Source organism: Heptranchias perlo, chromosome 24, assembly GCF_035084215.1.
Source record: "Heptranchias perlo isolate sHepPer1 chromosome 24, sHepPer1.hap1, whole genome shotgun sequence".
Lineage (NCBI taxonomy): Eukaryota > Metazoa > Chordata > Chondrichthyes > Hexanchiformes > Hexanchidae > Heptranchias > Heptranchias perlo.
The window spans coordinates 29,987,303-30,012,722 of record NC_090348.1 but is presented as its reverse complement, the minus strand read 5'-3'; the positions used below and the strand labels follow the sequence as shown (position 1 = coordinate 30,012,722).

Here is a 25,420-nt window from a genome sequence, read left to right as displayed (position 1 = left end):
GCAAGTTTTTAATGGCATAGAGATACTAAGAATGAATCCCAAAATCAACAATGATTGCAATGAACATTGTAGTACTTATAATAGTGCAATAAGAAACATCAAACTAATTATAACCCTAGAAATAACTTCTCTGAGCCATATTTCAGCACAAATAATACAGGGACATTTGTTTCATCTATATAAATAAAATGATGTTGGAAATTTGGACAATTTTCAGAGCACTTATAATCCATGTACAAGAACTTGTTCATGTTAGCAATGAGAAAAGTTCACCAGTCTGTTTACTTATCTGGAATAAAACAGGCCATTCTACTCGTGCCTTCGCTTACGACGAATTTCAAGAAGTATCAGTGTTATTTTCATTTTTTGTCTGTTTTCCTCCCCACATTCCTTAAAAGACATTCACATTTAGAAACAAAAAGCAAAAAACTGCAGTTGCTGGACCCCAAATGTAGGATTGTTTTTAATATGGCACTCTCACCACCAGTCTGAGAATATTTATGCACGTTGATCAGCTGATATCTCCAACACTCTTTAGATGCATGGACAAGAGAAACTTGACGTTTTCTTCCCAGATTTTAAATGAAATAAGGCATGAAGAGTGCAACCCACTCCTGGGCAGCAGTGTACTGCAATTACGCGCTAATTCCTGCGGGATTTCGACCCCGCTGCTTTTCCGCAGGGTTACATTTCTGTATAATGTTGGCCAGTTCAAGGTGTGTGTGTGTGTTTTGTGTCTCTTTGCAATCTGGCCTGCACATTCTCGGGCTCAAGCTGGGACTCGCCTGACTTGAGCTGGGTCAGAGTTGAAGTGTGCATTCACCTTCCATCGATTCCTTGCTTAGCTCCCTTTGCCCTTATCAAGATGCTTGCTCGGCTTCCTCCTGTCAGTCCCCGAGCCTCGCCGCCCACGTCCCTGTGCTCTGCCCCGTCTCAGTTATAAACCTGTAGGCCCTACTCATTGATGCCTAATTTTGTAAAGGGGTTGTTCAACATGCGTTAGGCCTCTTGTTAACATATTAAAGGCGGACACCTAAAAAATTGGGCCTCACAAATGTAGCACTGGGAACAATGCCTATACTGACTGGGTGCTGGCCATCCCACTGCTAAATTGGTATGCTTTGCTCCCGCAAAAAAGGGCACAATGCATACCAATTTCTACCCCAATATGACTCATTCACCTTCCATTAATTAGTAGTCCTGATATCAACAGATGTTATGCCATGTAACAATATATTATGAAATGCCACAGGAGATCTGCCACCTAAGGTGGCATGTTCGACAGAACTTTGCCTTGTTTGCACCTTGAGGTTTTGAATGCTCCTAGCAACTACAAAAATCAAAGATTATAAATAGCTGAATGCATGCACCAACAATCGCTTCAGAAGGTCAATTCTGAATTTAACATCAATATAAGAACTTCAAGGCATAAACAAATTTGTTATGGTTCCAAATTTAAAAGAAAACGTACATTTATATAGTGCCATATCATGTCCAAATGATGTCCCAAAGTGCTTTGCAACCATAAATTATTTTGAGGTGAAGTCACTTATGTAGGCCAATGTGTCAGCCAATTTGCTCACAGCAAGGACCCACAAACAGCAAGTTAGATGATACGGTTTTGGTATGTGTGGATCGAACAAGCAATTCTGACCAGAACAGTAGGAAAACGCACTGCTCTTGTTTGAATAGTGCCATTGGATCTTTTACATCTATCTGAACAGGGAGCTTAGTTTAACGTCTCATCCAAAAGGTGACATTGCAGTACTCCTTCAGTAGTGCTTAAGTCCCAGAATGGGGCTTGAACCTACAACCTTCTAATTCAAAAGTAGAGTGTGTTACCAACTGACCCAGAATGATGCTGGGATTTCAGTCAAATTTACAAACCTTGTACAAAATTCTGCATCTTTTACAATCAACTGTACATACCGGTTACCAGGTTGGTGGATTACATTTTTATTACTACTGGATGTTGGGCAATACAAAGTTGTGAAAACATTTTAAAGTTCATCAAAACTATCTTCATCACGTTTGTTACAACTAGTCAAATGCACTACTGAGTTACAGAATGCAAATATTACAGTCGATCAGAGAAAGAAACTACAGCTGAATTAGTTGTAGGTCATGTATCTTGGAGTAGCACTGAACTTGGCGTATGACTTGATAACTTTATTGACAGCTTCCAAGAAATCTTTCTCAGTAGCAATTTTTCGGCGTGCTCTGATAGCAAACATTCCGGCTTCGGTACAAACACTGCGGATCTCAGCTCCTGCAAAGAAGTAAAGGATAATATCACAAAGCATGATAAAATTACTCCAGTATATGTTACTTCATCATAGTTACCATATTTGTGGTAAAGGCTCATCTACCAGGGCTAGCCAAAGTAATTTTATGCAGGACCAAACTGCCAACAAATAGAAATTTTCACCCCATCTGAAATCCCAGCATCATTCTGCATCAGTTGGTAACACTCTGTTTTTGAATGAGAAGGTTGTGGATCCGAGAGGTAACAGGACAGTGCGTTATCCCAGTAACCTCAATTTTGTTATAGCCAATGAATGGGTACTTGAAGCGCCAACAGAAATAACCTCTATGGTCAGCTGTAACATATTCTTCATCAATTAACACTTGTAAATATCGAGGAAGATCTAAACAACATAGAAATAATATAAAGTGTGTTTTAAATACTTAGTTTAACCCACCTGTGCTATTTGGACACAGTCGAGCAAGCAGTTCAAACCTTATGTCCCTTTCCACACTCATGGAACGTGCATGGATTTTGAAAATGTGAGTTCGACCCTGAAATGAAAGTCAAATTCAACTTATTTCATGCAAACCACAAACTATATCTATAATAAAATTTCACATCTTTATATGTGCCAGGTAGTGAAGAATAATAAAATAAATATTCAATTTTACACATTTGGTAGTTTCAATCATGGCAGAAACATTTATAGGGCAAAACTGGTAGTACTGGAAATCAGCTGACAGATACATGCGAAGTGTATCAATATTACAACTGTAGTTATGTATATTTTGTATGGGTCCCTTGCTAATTTATAACCCATACAAAACAACCCGAGCTCTTTGTACAAGAACTATTGACATTCAAAATAGTTTCACAAAATTAACAAGCAAAGGAGTAAACCAGAAACTTTTATGGATATCTGAAAAATTGCTCAATATTCCAAATGTATTTGGCGAAGTATTTCCATACCTCAAGATCTGGCAAACTGAATTCAATTTTCCGGTCTAAACGTCCAGGCCTCATCAGAGCTGGATCTAAGGTATCAGGCCTGTTTGTGGCCATTAGTACTTTAATGTTGCCTCTGGGATCAAAACCATCAAGTTGGTTAATGAGCTCCAGCATTGTACGTTGAACTTCATTGTCACCACCAGCACCATCATCAAAACGAGCACCTTAGGAGAAAACAGAATAAATTGTCTACCAAATGCCAATACATATGCTCAAGACATTACTCAAAAGGTTTGAAATACAGAAAATAGGCTATTTATCCAATTTGATTTTTGTACATGGGTGTGCCACATTATAATTGGGGTGGTCCTACATCATCCGTAAAAAAGTGTTCAAACAGGACAAGTTTAGCTCCAGTATATTTGCTTAGCTTTTTAATTCTATCCACTTGCACAGGAATGAGAAATTTCAAATCAGATGCACTAATTTTGAAAAAACATATCGAAACAACCTGAACACCAACAAATTACTGAGTGAATACAAGAGTTCAGCAATAGAAAATTTTGCTTCGAATAGAAGAGGATTAAAAACCTCTCAAATCAGATCATTCTTGCTCTATACAATGGATTGGCCAGTCTTAAAGTGATTTGCAGAGTTCATTTCAAGGCTCATTCCACCAAACCACAACACAAAATTACTCACTGAAAAGCCTAATTAATAAGTCAGTTCCTTCATCTTAAAAGTTGTTTGGTTATAAGATTTCAGTAAGGAAACACATTAATTGGTTTCATTTACAATTGTGTTGATGGCACAATTTGAACCAAAGTTTGTTGTAGTAAACAAATAGTTTCCTGATTACCATCTCCTTCTAAAATGACTTGGGTACCATCTGCTTAGTCTATTTACTTATGAAATCTCCATTCACAAATCAATTATATTCATATATTTTCAAACTGTCAGTTAGCACTGAAACACATTCTCCCAAAAGAAAATGTATACAAGTACCTCCAATTGCATCAATCTCATCAAAGAATATTAAACAAGCTTTCTTTGTTCTGGCCATCTCAAAAAGTTCACGAACCATTCGAGCACCCTAAATACAATAAAAAGTTGTGTTCATTTTATATTAAGCATATCCAGAACAATTCTAGCTGTGTAATAATGTGGTAGAGGTCAACTTTAAGTAGATTTTTTCATATGTGAAATTGCAAGAAACGATTCAGCAAATTATTAGGTACTGTGGCTTCCATCCTTTAAATTTTCACAAAATAATTGTTAAGAGGGCATCTGAAATGTGTGGTCAAAATTAAAAGTATTGTTTCAATGTTTTGTGCAAAGGACAGATCCCCTGATACTACAGCCCTACCCAAGGACTGCACTGGAGTGTCAGCATAGATTATGTCTACAACTACTACAGTAGGGCTTGGATCATCAATCTTCAGATGTGAGAGTACCACCACATCACTACAACAGAAATGTACTAAAAGATATTGGTCCTTACCTCTCCAACATACTTCTGCACCAGTTCAGATCCAATCACTCTGATGAAGCAGGCATCTGTCCTATTTGCTACAGCTCGTGCACAGAGAGTTTTGCCTGTTCCTGGTGGCCCAAATAGCAACACTCCTTTTGGTGGTTCAATACCAAGGTTTACAAAACGCTCCGGCTGAAAACCAATCCAACAGCGACTTATTACAATTCTGTCTAGGTCAGTATAAATATTTCACTTAGCAGAACTGTAAACCAAACAGTAGTAGCAATGATAATGTTAAAATAGTGCATGCGATGCAAAGAAAAAACAAGCTCACATTTGCCCTCTTAATTGGTTGTTTACATCCCCATTTGCTTGGGGTTTGAAAAAGCATTCAAAACTATGTTGTTCACAAAACAACAGATACTGACGTTACAGCACAATGAAAGTGGATCTTAAAACGATTAAATCAAATGTAATTCGTACTATGCTGTTTCACACTGGACATATACTTACGTGCAGCAAAGGAGTTTCCACAACCTCCCTCAATTTCTCAATCTGTTCTTTGCAGCCACCAACATCACTGTAGGTCACATCTGGCTTTTCCTCCACCTGAAAGTGCATTTCAGAATTAGTTGCTTAAACTGGTTCAAAGTTACAGTGTAAATACTATATATTTTTTAAAAAGCCTATTGTAATCTGGAAAGGAGGAAAGAGGGCCAAATTATTATAGTCCACACAGGTCTAAAAGTCTTGGTTAATTAAGTACCCAGAAAAAAATCATGACACCAACTAGTGAACACACAAGGTGTAATGGTTACACGACTCCAGTATAGTGAGGCTGGTTTATAAAATTACAGTGATCGTTCTTCCAGCCATAAACTGCTCTACTTGTTTAATGGAAACAGCAAACTAAAATGAAGTGTTGATGTATTACTAGTTATATAATGCATCCCTCTATCCATTAAAACTGTTCACTCAACATTTCAAGTTCCATTTCAAATTACAACGGCAGACCTCAAGATCGTATAGTCAAATACTGATTGTAGATTTGAACAGAGGTTAACAACTTACCAAGGTGCAATACTAAACCAGAAAAGAATGTGGAGGCCAACTAAATCAGTTTTATTAAAAAAATGTAACTTATTTTAGAGCTCCATTTCTGCATTAGTATTTTTACTTGGGAAACAAAGAGTAGTCCTGACAATAATATTGTTAAACTGAGGGTGTTTTTAAAACTGACGATGTCTAGTTAACATGCCCACACAAGGTTTTATTAGAGGTGCCTGAAGGATTATAAATGTATCCATCATAAACACAACTGCACTGGTATACAATTAAGTTCTCTGGTTCCCTCTCCTCAGGTACTGTCACCCTCCCTTTCAAATCTGCATCATCACCCCCCTCCTCAAAAAAAAAATCCACCCTTGACCCCTCTGTCCTTGCAAACTACCACTCCATCTCCAACCTCCCTTTCCTCCCCAAAGTCCTTGAACGTGTTATCGCCTCCCATATCCACGTCCATCTTTCTCGCAACTCCATGTTTGAACTTCGCCAATCAGGTTTCTGCCCCTGCTGCAGTCATGAAACGGCTCTAATCAAAGTAAAAAATGACATCCTATGCTCATCCTTCTCAACCAGTCTGCAGCTTTTGATATGGTTGACCACACCATCCTCCTCTAATGCCTCTCCTCCATTGTCCAACTGAATGGGACTGCCCTCACCTGGTTCCATTCTTAACTATCTGGTTGTAGCCAGAGAATCTCCTGCAAAGGCTTCTCTTCCCACCCCCCGCACCATTACCTCTGGAGTTCCCCCAGAGGGGACCAAGCCCCCCAGTCCTTGGCCCACTCCTATTTCTCATCTACATGCCGTCCTTTGGCGACATCATCCAAAAACACATCAGGTTCCATATAGTCGCTGACGATACCCAGCTCTACTTCACCACCACTTCGCTCGACCGTTCGACTGCCTCAGACTGCTTGATGGCATCCGGTCCTGGATAAGCTGAAATTGCCTCCAATGTCTGGCTAGCCATTGATTCCATCCCCCTCCCTGGCCACTGTCTCAGGCTGAACCAGATTATTCACAACTTCAGCATCCTATCTGATCCTGAGCTGAGCTCCCAATCCATATGCTTCCCATCACCAAGACCGCCTACTTTGCATCGTCTTGTTCACCCACCACCCCTGTGCTCGCTGACCTACATTGGCTCCCGGTCCCTGAATGCCTCGATTTTAAAATTCTCATCCTCGTGTTCAAACCCCTCCACGGCCTCGCCCCTCCCTATATTTGTAACCTCCTCCAGCCCTACAAGCCTCCGAGAACTCTGCATTCCTCCAACTGTGGCTTCTGTCCATCCCTCACTTACTTCACCCCACTACTGATGGCCATGCCTTCAGCTGTCTAGGCCCTAAGCACTGGAATTCACTCGCAAAACCTCTCCAACTCGCTCTCCTCCTTTAAGGCCCTCCTTAAAACCTACCATCTGTCCTAATATCTCCTTCTTTGGCTCGGCATCAATTTTTGTCTGGTAATGCTCCTGTGAATCACCGTGGGACTTTTACTATGGTAAAGGTGCTATATAAATGCAAGTTGTTGTTGTTGGACTTACCTGCATCATGGTAACTGTGGGATCAATCTTTGGAGGCAGTGGAATATGGATTTGGTACTTGTTTCGATCCACACTGTAGAATTTTAAAAAATATTTTAAAATGTCTGAAGTAAATTAACTTTTTATTGATTATTTGTTGACTATAATCAGATATAAAATGAACAATAATGAAATTGTGAATCTGAAGCTACCTTAAATTTGACTAACTAAAACCTACAAAATTCTGTAATTCAGTGTAACAACATAATACAAGAAAAGTGCATATCAGCTATCATATAAGAAAATTAAAGATTTTGTTCATACCCAACTCTCATTCCTTCCTCAATGTCAGTGGGAGCCACTTGGTCACTCAAATCAACCACAAATTTTGCAAACTGCTTCACATTAATGATGTACTTTGGATCTTCTGAATCTGCATTAATGATCTTTGTACATCTACAAAAAGAAAAAAATGCATTCTTATTCATCTTTTTATTAAGCTTCAGCCAGTGACAATAGGCAATGCTAGACTCCCTTAAACTAGTTAAACAGCCTCAATCACATCTTCAGAAGCACAGCAGTCACACCAAGTGACAACTTCTCTATTCTTCCTGCTTAGAAGGCAGGGTCACCCAAAGATAAGTACACAAAATAGGGGTCAGTGTTAGAAACGTTTGTTTGTTAGACAAGTCCACTGTGCACTAGACTGGAATTAGCACAACTCAAAACCTTTGGAGGGCAACTTACTCCGGGAAAATATTTTGCATTTTATTGACTTTCATCAATTGCAGTAAAGTTCAAACATCCATTCATCATTTGGGTGAGTGATTTGTCATTTGATGTTTACAGTGGCCCAGGAATTGCTCTTAGCGGAGAACCAACGGTGCCCACTGCTCCTTAGATTTGAACTCACCCACTAAGTTACTGCAGTCTTTTCGGCGCCAACTTGCCATAATTGAGACCTGCAAGAAGTGCAGAGGTCTTTCCTGGGCTTCTCTGAGCTGTGAGAGTGATGAAAGGATCTCTATATCCCCACTACCAATCAGTTTGAAGCAAGCCACGTTGTGAGAACCAGGAATGAAGTTCATTCACAAACCTCGCAGAATAAGAACCATGAAGTGTCAGATAAGATTAGTAAATGTACCATAAAATCAGATAGAGAAAGCGTAATAAAGAGAGGGTAAGATTAAATAACGGAGATAAAAGACACAGAAAAAGTAAAAAAATTAAAAATTTAATTAAAAAAATTATTAAAGTCAGGAGTAATGAGACTCCATATTTTTAAAAGTTAATTTTCAGTGCCAGCGAGGTTGTTTGGCAGTCATCAATACTTACCACGCCGTTAAAAGTTAGTTTAGACCTAAAAACCAAGCGTACCTTTTTTATGGAGAGATTAGTTCACTTCCAGCTGGGCATTGCAGCAAGTTTGCGCTGGTCCATTCAGTCAGCCGGTGAGATCGCTTTAACGCGAAGCTGTCAGATCAGCAGGGAATCAGGAAGAGCAAGTTTAGAATTTCCGTGTTTGACTGCGCATGTGCAGTCACTGGAACTTGTTCTTCGATTTGCCCATTAATAACGGCATGCACTGTTAGGCTCACCGTTATTTTACGAGCAATTTCCAGCCCAAAGTAACAAAGTCATGACAATTTAATATTAAAGTCACAGCAATCTGTAGGTGTCAATGAAGACAAGGCTGAGAGTAGTCTATGATTAATTAATTGGTATTTACTGAACTTGCTCAAATACTCAGATTTTAGTTATTTGTGAATCAATGAGAGTCTGGAGAGACACCATGAAGGCTGATGACGTCAGCAACAGTAAAAATGTGGATTATAAAAAGTGGAAAAAAACTCACATTGTTCCTTTTGGAGTATTTTACCCATGATAATCCAGAGGAAACCAACTTTCTTACCTTCAAGTTCAGGAACAGGTTTTAATCTAAAGTTAATTGCTGCTTCACTAAGTTATATTCTCCAGATTCAAACTGTTTAATTGGAATCTAGCAATCTCAACTGTTCAAGATTATTGGGATGTAGTCATTATTAAGTGAATAATGTCACATCAAATACATAAATTTACACAAAGTTTTAGTTCTGTTATGACATGGAAAATTCATGTGCATGATCTTCATTATTGTGAAGACCAAAATCTCTGTTCCTTACACACCTCTGCTTTATAAGAGTAACATAATTTAGTAATAATAGGTGACCTATGGTGGGGCAATGAAGTGATGAAAATGACTCTGAGTTGGTACCATAGTAAGAATTCTTCATTCTTCTTTGCTTCCAACAACTATTAGGATTACATTTATCTCCAGCTGCACCTATAGAACCACAGGAGAATGCCATTTGGCTCTTTACTAGAGCAATCCAAAACAAATCCCACTGCCCTAACCTGTATCTTCCTCTGTTTCAAATGTTTATCTACTTTCCCTTAAAATGCAACAGCCTCTGCCTCAACTACTCCGTCACAAAGCATTCAATTTTCCAACACTCTGTAAAAATAAAATTATCCTAACCTCTCTTCTCACTCTCAGTCATAATTTTAATATGATGATGCCTCAGCAATGAATTCCCAACCAAAGGCAATAATCTTTCCCTATTCATCCTATCAATACCCTTCATAATTTTAAATAGTCCCAGTATCTCAAGTTACAACATTATGCTGCCTAATTTACCTGTCATTTACATAATGAGGCAGGATCACACCGTGGGGAACAATAAGTTAAAACATACAGTGCCACTGTCAATTCATAAGGAATGAAAAACAGTTGAATTAAGGATATACGTGGGTTAAAGTTCCAGGTGACAAGAAAGAAAAAGGAAAAATATTTAGGAAACACAGAACTTTCTTCTTCAGTTTGAGGTGGAGCATTTTAGAATTCATACCTTGCAACTTGTAAAGGCTGCTCACTTTGAAGAGTCTGTTTGTCTGCTGCCAGGTCCCATAGCGCTGGAGGAGCCAGACCAGTATCAGACTCTTTGATACCTACAGAAAATAATTCACTCTTTTAAAATGTATGAATGTCACTTTAAGCAAAATAATTTGCACAGTACAAAAAACTGCACCTGTAAAAATTCACTTCTAAAAAGATATTAAACCATCTCCCACTCAGATTGTGATTTTAAAAAATCAAATTACTCCCTACAATGTAAGTGATCTCAATCCAGTCTCATATCCCTGCCAACGTTGAATATTTGTAAGAGAGTACTCTACACATACTTTAGGTAATGAGTAACCAAACATACAAGGATGTGAAGTTAAACATAGTTCAGAGTGGCGTCTCTTAGGAGAATTTTGAAATAGCCACTGGTATAATTATGACCAATGCAAATATCAGCATTCACAATACTTAAAGCATCATTCATTAAGAGCAGGAAATTCCTAACTTCTTAAACTAGGAGATTTGATACAAGAGGAATCACAAAGTACCATGTGGAAGATGAACAATTAATTTTCTGAAATCTGGGATTAGTTTCAAGAACGGTTATCCCTAAAGGGCTAGCAATTCAAGAAACCAGCAGCAAAATTTTCTCTCCATCTTGACTGCTTGAATCCAATAATGGATGCAGGCATCTGATAGGCTATGTTCAGGATGCCAGATCTAATCATGTAAGTAGCCATTAGAGACTTTGTTCAAACATACCGGTCAGCTCATTAATTTTCTTGAGAAGCTGTTGGATGTCATCCTCTACCTGTTTGATTTGTCTGGAATATGTACTCTGACCCTAGAAAACACAGAAAATGTGATGTACAATGGTCATACATATCTCTGTAACAAAACCAGGCATTAAGCTGGCATCAACCAGATATTGATGTAACAGTACTCATTTTGGCCAATTAAATCTGACACCCTGGCATACAATCTGACTATTAGAAAATTAAATCAACAAATTAACTTTTTTTTAATGACTTTAGGGACCACAAAAGCCCTACATTGCTATAAAATAAAGATAGATCATCTTCAATAAAACTACCATACAAAAACAGGTAAATTGGCATTTACAAGTTTTCTCTATTGGTTCAACCACAAAAATAATGTACTTTGTATCTATCATACTTATACTAATTTATTTGGTTTTGCATGATAATCATGCATCCCCGTTGCTGTATAACTGGCTTCCCAGAAATGCCCCAAACTCACAAATGCCATAGATCTGTACTGGAATATACATTACATGGGTTGGAGAAGTTGCCTGTACAAGTTGTCAAGTGCACAACTGTTCGGATTTTTTCACCAGGTCAAACAAATCCTCATAATTTATTTTACCTCACTGATCCCGTACAACCTCAATGGAAACAGCTCTAGGAAATCAGAAGTGCTAATCCTAGTTGGTGAAACCACTCTTTTCATGCTGCAGGCTGGTTTTCCACAGGAGGAGCAGAAAAACAGGTTTCCCCAAGGAGCAGAAAAACAGGTTTCCCCAAGGAGGAGAAAAACATGGCCACTGCCAGCCATTTCACTTTGCTCTGGCCATTCTTAATACCTTTTCAGCATGACTTTTTTTGTTTTCATGAATTTTCTCCTGTCCCCATCTCTCTAAAGTTATTAACTCCTTGATGTGGTCCAGTTCCACAGACAATATCACTTGCCAGAACCTCACCCAAGAACCTCATGTGTGAGCTTTCACAGTGAACGTGGACAAGTTATTCAACCATGTGGTATCGCAGTCAAACCTGATCTTGTCCTCACCAAATATTCACATGCATGCAGTCCCTGAAGAGGTTTTTTGGACAGCGATCAGGAGGGGGGAGACCCTGGCTGTTATTCAATGCATCAATTGTAGAAAACCAACTGCAACCTGGATTAGATCAATTAGGAGCACAGACAGAGGACGGAATGCAAAACATTCCTGGTCTTTAAGGCTCACCTGCTCACTGTAAACCTGCTGATCCATCAGGGAAAATAGCAGGGCCTTCTTTAGGAATAGTTTCATTCAAATAAGGAACGAAAGAACAAACATTTTGCATGCACCAACAACCTACACATGCACATTATGCGTTGCATGCATATGCAATTAGCTGTAATAAGGATAGGAAACAAAGTTAAAATTTACATTTTTCCCAAGAAGATTAGCACAGTACTTACGTAGGTTTTCAGGAGGGCAATATCCCCTTCATCCAATGCTGCAATCAACCATAAGAAAGTATAATTAGAAATGAAAGTACATTACTTGCAACTAAAAATCACTGGATTGGTTACTGGGCTAAAAAGACATGTATTTGATGATTGTATTGAGATCTACTTTTAAAAATAAAACCCCATGGAAAATAAGTCAACAGTTTCAAATGAAAAGATAGGAGATGTACTTGAATTTATCACACAAGCACATGCGTGGAGCTGGGAGAGAAACTAGACAGAGTTATGGGTTCAGACCTAGGGCAGGGGTAGCCTGGGAGGAGATTTGACTTGGTGGGCAAAGGGAAGGAGAAGCAGAAGTGGCAGCTGAACAGATGATCTCAACTTTAGTGACATGTGCACTTCTGTGGATGTACAAATCAACAGAAGTTACGGTAAGGCTTTAGAATGCACCAGATGACACAGAGTACTGTATTCAGGTTTGATCGCCACACCAAAAACAAAGATGCATTAGAAAGGGGACAGAAAAGAGCAAGACTGATCATAACAAAAGTGACGAGCTATGAGGTAAGATTAGAAAGAAAAAAAGAGAATTGCATTAATACAGCACTTCAACATGTCTCAGAAGTGTCCCAACGGCCATTGTGAAGTAGCTTGCATGCTGCTTCCGCTTTATGAGCTGAACCCTACGGTTTTTGTTGTATGAAAGAATAGTGCGATAACTGGTAATTAATCCTTGCATCCCATCTCCCTGATAGTCCAGGATAGTAAATGCTGAGATTTGGCCCACGCCTTCTATAGACAAAGAGTAAGCATGTACAAAGATGGATATACTTTGCTTGACACTTAGTCAGATGCCACAAAAGTTATTACATATTTGCTCCACGGTACAATAGACTTGAAAGCCTGCAATCGCTTGCTCGGCTACTTCTACCTATCCAGCTTAGACTTCTACTTTAATAGGTGGGAGACTTTCAGCACCTTCTACATCAAGACCTTCAAGGACTCATTCTCCATTACTCTCATTGCTCACATTTTGCCAATAATGGCCCTCCCAACTACTACACTCCCTCGCAGTAATACAGAAACTTGCTTTGATGGCGTGCGGCAGTCCATTAAAAGTTGCTGGCTCACCCAATTTTGAAAGTCCCAGCCAACCTGGCCGGCTACCTATGCATGTTTTTCATGCACAGGGATCAAATTGAAATTAGTGGAGGAGTTTGCCATGCAAATTTTGGTGAGGCCTGTCCTTCCTGCTGCACCATAGGAGTGTGCAGCCCTGATTTTGCTGTCCTTGCAAAGTCAGGACTCACATGCACAACCACTGCCTAGGATGGTAGAAAAATTTCAGACCAACATTTGCTGCAAAAATCAGGAGTGGGAGAGGCAGAAGCTTCTTACAGTAAGAGTTGATATGGAACTGCTGCGATGCTTCTCCTGCAGTCACGATACTTTCATATTAACTCTGAAGCATATTGTAAAAGCATCGGTTAAAGGGAACCAGAATTTTGTTCTGGATGATTTTAACATTTCTATCAGATTCAATGATATAAATACTTAATTCCTGAAATGCAGAGCAGCACAATGTGCTATAAAAATGCAAGTTCTTTCTTCAAGTTCATCTATAGTTTTTTTAAAAAAATGAATTGTACTGAATTTTATTAAATTTATCATATCTCAGTTTCTTCCACAGCACTGACGAGGTAGAGAGTTGAAATAAACAAAAATCAAAATGCAATATATCAGTGTATTTTCATATGTTACAAAATATTATCAGTAGGCAATAATCACATATGGTGTCGGAATGCATGTGTGTTAATGCAAGGAGTGTTACAAATAAGGTTGATGAGCTGCAGGCACAAGTTGCCACATGAGGTTATGAAACAGTGACTATAATGAAGACCTGGCAGGAATGGGAACTAAACATCTCTGGCTACAACGTATTCAGGAGGGATAGCGAAGGAAAAAAGAAAGGAGGTTGTGGGGGGGGGGGGGTAGTGGGCAGTATTGCTCAAAGATAATATTACAGTTATTCAAAGGGACGTTTTGCTAGAGGGTTCAAAGACTGAATCTATTTAGTTAGAATTAAGGAAAAGAAAAGGAGCTGTTACATTGCTACAGACCCCCAAATAGTGAGAAGGAGATAGAAGAGCAAATCTGTAGGAAAATTTCAGAGAAATGTAAAAATAATAGTGCAGTAATAGTAGGGGACTTCAATTACTCTAATATAGAAAAATATAGAAAAAGAGAGTAAAAAGGGCAAGGAGGGTGAAGAATTCCTAAAATGTGTACAGGAGAACTTTCTTAATCAGTATGTTTCTAGTCCCACGAGGAAGGAAGCAGTGCTGGATCTAGTTCTAGGGAATGAAGTAGAGCAAGTGGAGTGTGTTTCAGTGGGAGAACATCTGGGTAATAGTGATAATAATATAATTAAGTTTAAAGTAGTTACAGAAAGGGAGAAAAAAAAATCAACAATGAAAATACCCAACTGGTAGAGATAGAGTTGGGATCTAGCACAAGTGCACTGGAAACAAAGACTGGACAAGAAAACAGTAAATGAGCAATGACATGCCTTCAAGGTGGAGATAGTTTGGGTATAAACCAAGCATATTCCAATAAGGAGGAAAGACAGAGCACCAAAAGCTAGAGCTCCGTGGATGACAAAGGAAATAGAGGTTAAAATAAAACAGAAAAAGGAGGTTTATGACAAATGTCAGATACAGAATACAGTAGAAAACCCAGGCAGAATACAGAGTGCAGGGAGAAATTGAAAAAAGAATAAGAAGGGCAAAGAGAGGATATGAGAGAAAATTAGCGGGTAACATAAAAGGGAACCCAAAAATCTTTTGTAAAAAAATTAAAAAAGTAAAAGAATAGTTAAAGGAATGGTGGAACCAATTAGGGACAAAAAAGGAAATCTTCTTGTGGAGGTAGAGAGCATGACTGAGGTACTGAATGAGTACTTTGCACCTGCCTTCACAAAAGAAGAGGATGAAGTTAATGTCGCAGTAGAAGAGGAGGGAGTAGAGATATTGGATAGGATAAAACTAGATAGAAAGAAGGTGCTAAATAGGTTGGCATTATTCAAAGTTAACAAGTCACCTGGTCCAGATGGGATGCTGAGGGAGGCAACGGTGGAGAAAGCAGAAGATCTGACCACAATCTTTCAATCCCCCTTGGATATGGGAGTGGTGCCAGAGGACTGGAGGATTGTAAATATTACACCCCTATACAAAAAGTGGAGAGGGATAAACTTGGTAACTGCAGGCCAGTCAGTCTAACATCAGTGGTGGGAAAACTACTAGAGACCATTGTCATGGACAAAATTAATTCTCACTAGGAGAAGCATGGGTTAATAAGGGACAACCAGCACAGATTTGTTAAAGGCAAATCGTATCTGACTAACCTGATTGAGTTTTATTTTATTCGTTCATGGGATGTGGGCGTCGCTGGCGAGGCCGGCATTTATTGCCCATCCCTAATTGCCCTTGAGAAGGTGGTGGTGAGCTGCCTTCTTGAACCACTGCAGTCCGTGTGGTGAAGGTTCTCTCACAGTGCTGTTAGGGAGTTCCAGAATTTTGACCCAGTGACGATGAAGGAACGGCGATATATTTCCAAGTTGGGATGGTGTGTGACTTGGAGGGGAATGTGCAGGTGGTGGTGTTCCCATGTAGCTGCTGCTCTTGTCCTTCTAGGTGGTCGAGGTCGTGGGTTTGGGAGGTGCTGTCTAAGAAGCCTTGGCGAGTTGCTGCAGTGCATCCTGTGGATGGTACACACTGCAGCCACTGTGCGCCGGTGGTGAAGGGAGTGAATGTTTAGGGTGGTGGATGGGGTGCCAATCAAGCAGGCTGCTTTGTCCTGGATGGTGTTGAGCTTCCCGAGTGTTGTTAGAGCTGCACTCATCCAGGCAAGTGGACAGTATTCCATCACACTCCTGACTTGTGCCTTGTAGATGGTGGAAAGGCTTTGGGGAGTCAGGAGGTGAGTCACTCGCCGCAGAATACCCAGCCTCTGGCCTGCTCTTTGATGAAGTAACAGAGGGTTGGTGAAGATAGTGCTGTAGCTGTTGTATATATGGCTTTCAAGCCATTTGATAAAGTACCATATAACTGTCTTACTCGGAAAATAGAAGCACATGGGATTAAAGGAACGATGGTAACCTGGGTACGTAATTGGCTAAAGGATAGGAGGCAGGGAGTAGTGGTGAACGGATATTTTTCTGACTGGAGAGAAGTATGCAGTGGAGTTCGCCCAGGAATCGATATTAGGACCATTGCTTTTCTTGTTACATATAAGTGACCTGGACTTAGGTATAGGGAGTACAATTTCAAAGTTTGCGAATGATACAAAACTTGGCAACATAGTAAATAGTGAGGGGGATAGCAGCAGACTTCAGGTGGACATAGACAGATTGGAGGAATGGGCAGAAACATGGCAGATGCAATTTAATGTGGATAATTGTGAAATGATGTACTTTGAGAGGAACAACATGGAGAGGCAGTAATCTAAATGGTACTATTTTGAGGGGGGTACAGGACCAGAGGGACCTGGGGATACATATTCACAAATCTTTGAAGATGGCAGGGCAAGTTGATAAAGGCAGATAAGAAAGCATATGGGATACTTTGTTTTGTAAATAGGGGCATTGAATATGAAAACAAGGAAGTCAGGCTAAACCTTCACAAATCACTGGTTAGGCCTCAGCTGGAGTACTGTGTGCAGTTCTGGGCACCACACATCAGGAAGGATGTCAAGGCCTTGGAGACGGTACAGAGGTGGTTTACTGGGATGATACTAGGGATGAGGGACTTCAGTAATCTGGAGAGATTGGAGTAGCGGGGATTGTTCTCCTTGGAGCAGAGAAGGTTAAGGGGTCACTTAATAGAGGTATTCAAAATTATGAGAGGTTTTGATAGTTTCTTCCTACTTGCTCTGTTTCCTCTGGCAAGTGGGACAGTAACCAGGTGTCATAGATTTAAAATAATTGACAAAAGAACTAGAGGGGAAATGAGGAAAAAAATTTTCAGAGGGTTGTTAAGATCTGGAACGCACTACCTGAAAGGGTGGTGGAAACAGATTCCATAGGAACTTTCAAAAGACAATTGGACATGTACTTGCAGAGAACTAATTTTCAGGGTTATGGGAAAAAAGCTGGGGTATGGGACTAAATTGGACAGCTCTTTCAAAGAGCTGGCACAGGCATGACAGGCCAAAAGGCCTCCTTCTGTGTTGTAAGATTCTATCGACAATTTTAGCATTCTAACTACTGCCCAAGTGGGGATCAAACCTGAAGTGTTCTGGTCTATACCAGGGAAGCACGTACCAACTAAACCAGTACACCTTAGCTGTGTTCTAATCTAGTGAAGGCAAATGAACCCCCAAAAATCTATCTCTTGTCATATTCTGAATCCTAACAAATCTGCAACAATTTCCCAAGGGACCAGAATCCACAAGTCTAAAGAACGAATGTGTGCAGAACCACTAAATCTATTCATTACAAACTACATCTCCGCAACTAGGTTGTGTAAAGCTGGATCACACACAACATAGGTGTCACTATTATCTAACTGTTAGGTGAATTTACATTATGTATGACAGAGCCATCAGAAAGAATGAACGAGCTTGCATTTATATACCACCTTTCACGACCATAGCAGGTTACAAACGGCTTCACAGCCACTGAAATTGTTTTGAAATATAGAGAAACGTGGCAGCCAATTTGTACACAGCAAAGTCCCACAAACAGCAATCCGATAATTGGTCAAATAATAGGTTTTGATGGTCTTGGTTGAGGGTTAAAAAATGTTGGCCATGACACCAGGAGATCTCGCCTGCTCGGGAACTGTATTTATGTTTAGATCGGAATAAAATGCTCCAAATCAGTACGACTCGGCAAGAGCCACACACTAACATGGTCTCTGCTCCACAAATCCGCCCCGATCTTCATCCACTCCATTTCCGCGGCCTCAGGCCTCCCGCTGCGGAGGGTTCAACGACCAGAATCCAGGGGCCGATCACTTCTTGCCGGTTTAAACCACTCACCTCGGATCGGCTTGTCTTCTTCTTTTGTTTCTTCCTTAGCTTTGCGCTGGTCGGTTCCCAGGTAATCCGGCATGACTCCGCTCACAGGCTCAGTGAGAACGTCGCACAAACTCCCACCGTTACACAGCACTTTGCCAGAGCTCCGCCTCCCAACATCCACCGCACCGGAAATCAGCCCCCACCTACCTCCATCCGGTCTGTGACAATTTGGTCCTGGAATCGCCATCTTTGTAACGGGCAGAGCAGATAGTCAGTTAAACACACTATCCGTACATTTCGTATCTGAGTTATGCTACATTCATTAGGATTGCATTGCAATGGAACATTTAGTAGATTTTCATGCATTATTGTTCCTTCCAAGTGGATAGTCAATTTGCTGAATGCAACGACAGTTTGGCAAGAGTCTTAACCATCCAATCTTAGCCAGAGTATCTCCAGCAATTGCGTCTCTTCCCACCACTCACTGGAGTCCCCAAACGTATCCTTGGCTCCCTCTTCTTCATCTCCCCGCTTGGTGCCAAGATCCAAACAAATGGCATCAGGTTCCACAGTAAGAGCTGTTACAATTCTATAATTGTAGCTGGCAGTCGGATTGCTATCGGGAACGTTTTTTTTGCACTCCTTAGTAGTTGCCCAGACCGGTTAACCTGTTGCACGCGGGGGAGGAGCGTGCCCCGGAAATGTTAGTGTGAGTGCAGCCGGCCGGTTGTTGCGTCCACGCGGAGCCGGTGGCGGCGGCTGTTTCCATCATTACTGAGCCGGAGCGCGGGGAAGGGGCGCGTCGTGGGCTGGCAGCGTTTTTAATGGTCCCGTGAACAGTTCTTGTGACCGGGGAGTGAGCGAGTTAAGGATGCTGTGCGAGGCGCGGGAGGGCCTAGCAACCGCCGTCTTTAAACCCCTGCCAGGTAAGAGTTTGCGTAGAAATAGGGGAGAGGGAGACCCGCTCTGTCGGTCTGTCGTGGGCCCCGAGATCCTACAGACGAAGAGAGCAAAGTCAAGTAACAATGTAAGGCTGACAGTGCGTATTCCTGCCCCCTGAATACTGCTGAAATTGGTGCTCTCGGTGGCCTGCTTCACGATAGCTTTGCTTTAATTTTTAACAAGTGACTAAACTATCTGGGTGTGAAACGTGTTAAGTTACTCTCTCTCTCTAGGAGGTTTATCCAAGACCGCGGTAATGTCGTTTGAAAGATTGAGAGTATTTGTTGGTCTTGATGGGCAAGGAACTGGAAACTCCAAAGAGGCTGGTGGCGATCTGCAATATACAGTGTGAAAGGGACTTAATGTCGTCTTGTGACACATTTTGCAGTAGCAAGGGATGGTTAGATGAAACAAAATATTGTTGCTTTCAGAATGCAACCGGAGGAACTAAGAACGCGTGTTTCAACAACTTCAGAGCTAAATGTGTAATACATCAAATTATTGATAGCATAGAAATAACTTGAACATATTCACTTTACTAATAACATTTTGTGACGTTCAGATTCTGTTAAAGCTTGCCATTTGTGCGAATATCATTGCATTTTTAATCAATACGGAATAGTTTCGTTGAACGTATTACTTTTTTAAAAATTGTGAAAATAAGATGAAGTGCCAAGGCCCCTAGTGGAGGAAATCGCTACAATTGGAAAGAGTTAAGACAGAAGGCACTAAAGACTGTCGAAGGAAGGAAAGAAAGGGAGAGGTGAGGAGTTCCACAATTTTGAAGTTTTGGAAAAGAATGAGTTAGAGTAGGAGTCTTGATTTCAATACAGCAAGGATGTGAGGGAGAAGCATGAAAATTGGCATATTTGTAGCTTCGGAGAAACAAGGGAAAAAAGTTCGGAGGAACGCTGCCCACAGTAGTGTTGATAAAGTTGAAAAAGAGAAGAAAGATTGCGATGAAGAAAAATTGGAGGTGGGAGAAGGACCACCAATCAGATGACCAGCTTTTCCTTGTATCCTTTCCAGGATTGCAAGAGAGGAACTGGAAGAGTTTTTCATAAATGGGGCCAATATTCAATTCGTGGGTGGATGTGGGCTTTGTAGAGAGAGAAGAGGTTTTGTCATGAAAGAAGAAGCAGTTTCTTGGAAACGGCTTTAGAAAGGGAACAGATGTAAGTGTTCCTTTTGAGGGTAGAGAAGATGGGGCAAGAATGGTGAAGGATGAAGAAGGACTAAGGGTAAAGCTACCAACTGAACCTCAGGAAGCCCAAAGTCATTGTTTTCAGCTCCTGTTGTAAAGTTTGATCAATTGCCATGGACTCCTCCCCCTCCTCTGCCACTCACTCAGGCTGAACCAGACTTTTTGAAACCTTGGCATCCTGTTTGACCCAGAACTGAGCTTCAAATCCCATATCCTTTCTATCTCCAAGACCAGTCACTTCTGCATCTGCAATATTGCTCGCCTTCATCCTAAACTCAGACTCTCTGTCGTTGAATCCGTCATCCATGCTTTCGTCACCTTTAGACTTGATTTCTCCAGTGTCTGCCTTGCTGTTCTCTTATCCTGCACCTTTCATAGACTCCAATTTGTCAAAAACTGAGCAGAAAAATGTAAGAGGTGAGATGGGAAAGGGTGGTGGGGGAGATGGGGGAAGAAACTGCAGAGTGATGAGGGTGACGGAAGTAAAGATTAGCAGGAGCGGGGAAGAGTAGGTGAGGCTGTACGGATGAGCTAAAATGGGTTGAATTATCTTGTGAACTTTGCAAATTTTTTCCTCAAATACATTTGTAAATTGCATTCCTCCTTGAATAATAGCTTAATGGAGAGAATGTTCACAATGAAAACAATTTAATAACAAGGATTTACATTGGTTATTTTTTTGAATCAAAAACTGAGCATGGTGAGATGTACACTTAACCTAAGACTAAATATCTGGTTGGTCAGTAATTATTATGAATCTTACCCTGTGAATTTCCATTGGGAATGTCAAGTGTAATCGATTGGAGGGATCAGTAGATAAACAGGAACTGAGCTAATTAAAATGCAGTGACCTAGTTTACCACTCTTATTTTTCGTTCCTCTTGCTGAGCTATGCAATGAACAGCGTGCCTAATACCATATATTAAAAATAGTCTGCACAAGCCTGCAGGCACACTGTAGCTACCATAAAAGGTTCATAAAATTCTTGATCTAATAGGCTACAGTAGCAAGATGGCAATTGCTTCTTGTAATGGTATCTTCTTGTAGGGATTTTTAGTACATTTTACTAAAAATATGGGCTAGTTTTGTAGGTTTTATTTTAAATGCTGGAATGGTTTTAATTATCTGCCTTCAGTAACCTTCAATTTCTAAGTTTCTTCTAGTGTAGTTTTAAACACCCCTGCTCTTTGCTTCATAGAAAACACTTGGATCGATACTTTGTTACTAATGTTAATTTTCTCATACTTCTGTAACCAACACAAAAGAACTCCTCTATACAGAAGTCTACTCACATGGTTATATAATATTCAAGTTTGATCGTTTCCGTTACTAAGCACCAGCCACTCCTATAACATTCAAACGGGTTATTTAACAATGCTAAGCCTATCTGTGAAATGCACAGATTCAACGTTAGGCCATTGAGCTGTAAAGCAATGAAAAAAGAAATAACTTGCATTTATATAGCAGTAGATCAGGACATCCCAAAGTGATGAATAACAGTCAATGAATAAAGTTAGACGTTTAGTCATTGTTGTAATATAGGGAAACACAGCAAGACCCCACAAACAACAATGCGAGAAATGTCCAATCAAACTTTTTAGCGATGTTGGTTGAGGGATAAATATTGGCAAGGACACCAGGAGAACTCTGCTTTTCTTCGAATAGCGCAATGTGATCTTTTTATATTCACCTGAAAGGGCAGACGTTGGTTTAACGTCTGATCCGAAAGATAATACCTCTGATAGTGCAGCACTACATTGAAGTGTCAGCCTAGATTATGTGCCGAAGTCTCTGAAGTGGAGCTTGAACCCAGTACCTTCTGATTCTGGAATGTGTGCTACCACTGAGCCAAGATTAACAGAAGTGATAATAGGGGACTTCAACTATCCTAATATACACTGGGGTAGTAATAATATAAGGAGCAAAGAGGGGGAGAAATTTTTGAAGTGTGCTCAGAAGAACTTTCTTGACCAGTACGTTTCCAGCCCAACGAGGAAGGAGGCATTGCTGGATTTGGTTCTGGGGAATGAGGCGGGCCAACTGGAGCAAGTATCAGTGAGGGAACATTAAGGGAACAGTGATCATAGTATCATAAGGTTTAGAATAGCTATGGAAAAGGACATGGACCATTCTAGTGTAAAAAATACTCAATCGGAGGAGGGCCAATTTCAGTGGGATGAGAACAGATCTAGCCCGGGTAAATTGGAATCAAAGATTGGCAGGCAAAACCGTAATTGAACAGTGGACGACCTTTAAGGAGGAGATGTCTGGTACAGTCCAGGTACATTCCCACAGAGGAGGAAGGTAGGGCAACTAAAGCCAGAGCTCCCTGGATGACAAAAGAGGTAGGGAGTAAGATGAAGCAGAAAAAAGGGGCGTATGACAGATGTCAGGTTGATAACACAAGTGAAAACCACGCTGAATATAGAAAGTTCAGAGAGGAATTGAAAAAGGAAATAAGAGGGGCAAAAAGAGTATGAGAATAGACTGGCGGCCAACATAAAAGGGAATCCAAAAGTCTTCTATAGGCATGTAAACGGGTACTAAGAGGAGGGGTGGGGCCGATTAGGGACCAAAAAGGAGATCTACTCATGGAGGCAGCGGGCATGGCCGAGGGACTAAATGAATACCTTTCATTTGTCTTTACCAAGGAAGAAGATGCTGCCAGCATCTCAGTAAAGGAAGATGTAGTTGAGATACTGGATGGGCTAAAAATGGATAAAGAGGAGGTACTAGAAAGGCTAGCTGTACTTAAAGTAGATAAGTTATCTGGTCTGGATGGGATGCATCCTAGGTTGCTGAAGGAAGTACAGGTGGAAATTGCAGAGGTACTGGCCATAATCTTCCATACATCCTTAGATACAGGAGTGGTGCTGGAGGACTGGAGAATTGCGAATGTTGCACCCTTGTTCAAAAAAGGGTGTAAGGATAAACCCAGCAACTATAGGCCAGTCAGTTTAACCTCAGTGGTGGGGAAACTTCTAGAAATGATAATCTGGGACAGAATTAACAGTCACTTGGACAAGTGTGGATTGATTAGGGAAAGCCAGCACGGATTTGTTAAAGGCAAATCGTGTTTAACTAACTTGATAGTTTTTCGATGAGGGCAATGCAGTTGATGTGTATATGGACTTTCAAAAGGTGTTTGATAAAGTGCTATATAATAGGCTTGTCATCAAGATTGAAGCCCATGGAATAAAAGGGGTAGTAGCAGCACGGGTACAGAATTGGCTACGTAACAGGAAGCAGAGAGTAGTGGTGAATGATTGTTTTTCGGGCTGGAGGGAGATGTACAGTGATGTTCCCCAGGGGTCAGTGCTGGGACCACTGCTTTTCTTGTTATATATTACTGACTTGGACTTGGGTGTACAGGGCACAATTTCCAAATATGCAGATGACACAAAACTTGGAAGTTTATTGAACAGTGAGGAGGATAGTCATCGACTTCAAAGGATATAGACAGGCTGGTGGCATGGGCGGACGCGTGGCAGATGAAATTTAACGCAGAAAAATACAAGGTGATACATTTCGGTAGGATGAATGAGTAGAGGCAATATAAACTAAAGGGCGCAATTCTAAAAGGTGTACAGGATCAGAGAGATCTGGGGGTTTATGTACACAAGTTGTTGAAGGTGGCAGGGCAGGTTGAGAAAGCGGTTTAAAAAAAGCATATGGGATCCTGGGCTTTATAAATAGAGGCATAGAGTACAAAAGCAAAGAAGTCATGATGAACCTTTATAAAACACTGGTTCAGCCACAAGTGGAGTATTGTGACTAGTTCTGGGCACCGCACTTTAGGAAAGATGTGAAGACCTTAGAGAGGGTGCAAAAAAGATTTACTAGAATGATTCCAGGGATGAGGGACTTTGGTTATGTGGATAGACTGGAGAAGCTGGGGTTGTTCTTGGAACCGAGAAGGTTGAGAGGAGATTTGATAGAGGTATTCAAAATCATGAAGGGTCTAGACAGAAACTGTTCCCATTGGTGGAGGCGTCAAGAACCAGAGGGCATAGATTTAAGGTGATTGGCAAAAGAAACAAAGATGACATGAGGAAAAACGTTTTTACACATAGTGGTTAGGATCTAGAATGCACCGTCAGACGGGATGGTGGAGGCAGATTCAATCATGGCCTTCAAAAGGGAACTGGATAAGTACTTGAAGGGAAAAAATTTGCAGGGCTACGGGGATAGGGCAGGGGAATGGGACTAGCTGGATTGCTCTTGCATCGAACCAGCACAGACTCGATGTGCCGAATTCCGTGCTGTAACCTTTCTGTGATTCTATAACACATAAAACAGTGATCTCAGAAAAACACACGAGCAGTAATTGAGAACTTAATCCTGTGAAAACACCAGTAAACTACTCTAAAGTATTATATAACCATTTGATTAGACTGCTGTGCATTGGAGTTCTTTCATGTTGGTTATAAAGATAAAAGTCGTCAAAATATCCATTCATTGTTCAATTACTGAGAACTTCTGATTGACAGTACTACCTTTCCACCACCATCGCATATTGTAGCCACTACCACAGAATGTTATGGAACAACTCTCTCGAGTTTATTACTGGTTAACTTTATTGCCAATATGTCTTAAGAAAATCACATGGCTGTAGAGCAAAATTTAGAAATTTATTATAGCACTTCAAACAGGCTTAAATGTAGTATACCAATTTGCTTTGTTTTTGAAATTGAAGGGACACTGATGATTTGGTCTTGGCTGCAAAGACTCAGTGTGAAAATGTTTCTTCCAGAGTGCTAGGTTTCAGCATTCTGTAAAAATCTACCTTCAGCAACAACAAAAAAATCAAGTACAATCCCTGCAAGGAGAATTTAAGCTACATGACTCTGGAAAGCAGCCTTAACTCCAGTTTCAGTTTTAGAAATGCCTGAGATGTTACAGTAGTGTACTCT

General features: G+C 40.6%; 2 protein-coding genes across 2 annotated transcripts in view; one reads left to right on the top strand and one right to left on the bottom strand.

The window, feature by feature from the left end:
• Positions 1 to 1,940: 1,940 nt before the first annotated feature.
• On the bottom strand, positions 1,941 to 18,551 carry psmc2 (proteasome 26S subunit, ATPase 2). The gene is made up of 12 exons (XM_068005003.1): positions 18,383 to 18,551; positions 12,350 to 12,387; positions 10,907 to 10,988; positions 10,149 to 10,248; positions 7,585 to 7,716; positions 7,282 to 7,354; positions 5,184 to 5,279; positions 4,698 to 4,862; positions 4,202 to 4,289; positions 3,218 to 3,420; positions 2,703 to 2,799; positions 1,941 to 2,269 (listed from the first exon to the last, which is right to left on the bottom strand). Exons 1-12 carry the CDS (start codon positions 18,453 to 18,455, stop codon positions 2,112 to 2,114), a joined length of 1,305 nt encoding a protein of 434 aa, XP_067861104.1. The 5' UTR covers positions 18,456 to 18,551; the 3' UTR covers positions 1,941 to 2,111.
• Positions 18,552 to 19,052: 501 nt separating this feature from the next.
• dnajc2 (DnaJ (Hsp40) homolog, subfamily C, member 2) overlaps positions 19,053 to 25,420 on the top strand; it is a 48,704-nt gene continuing 42,336 nt past the window's right edge. Inside the window, exon 1 of the mRNA XM_068005000.1 lies at positions 19,053 to 19,287. Within this exon, the coding sequence (XP_067861101.1) occupies positions 19,233 to 19,287 (55 nt within the window). The 5' untranslated portion in view covers positions 19,053 to 19,232. The remainder of the gene's footprint in view (positions 19,288 to 25,420) is intronic.

Excerpts from the sequence above, each read along its gene's own strand:
- psmc2 (XM_068005003.1), bottom strand. The coding sequence starts at position 18,455 with ATGCCGGATTACCTGGGAACCGACCAGCGCAAAGCTAAGGAAGAAACA. Across the intron at positions 10,249-10,906 it reads GAAAATTAATGAGCTGACCG|GTATCAAAGAGTCTGATACT; the intron begins GTATGTTTGAAC and ends TATTTTCTGTAG. Across the intron at positions 3,421-4,201 it reads TGAGATTGATGCAATTGGAG|GTGCTCGTTTTGATGATGGT; the intron begins GTACTTGTATAC and ends TTTTCTCCTAAG.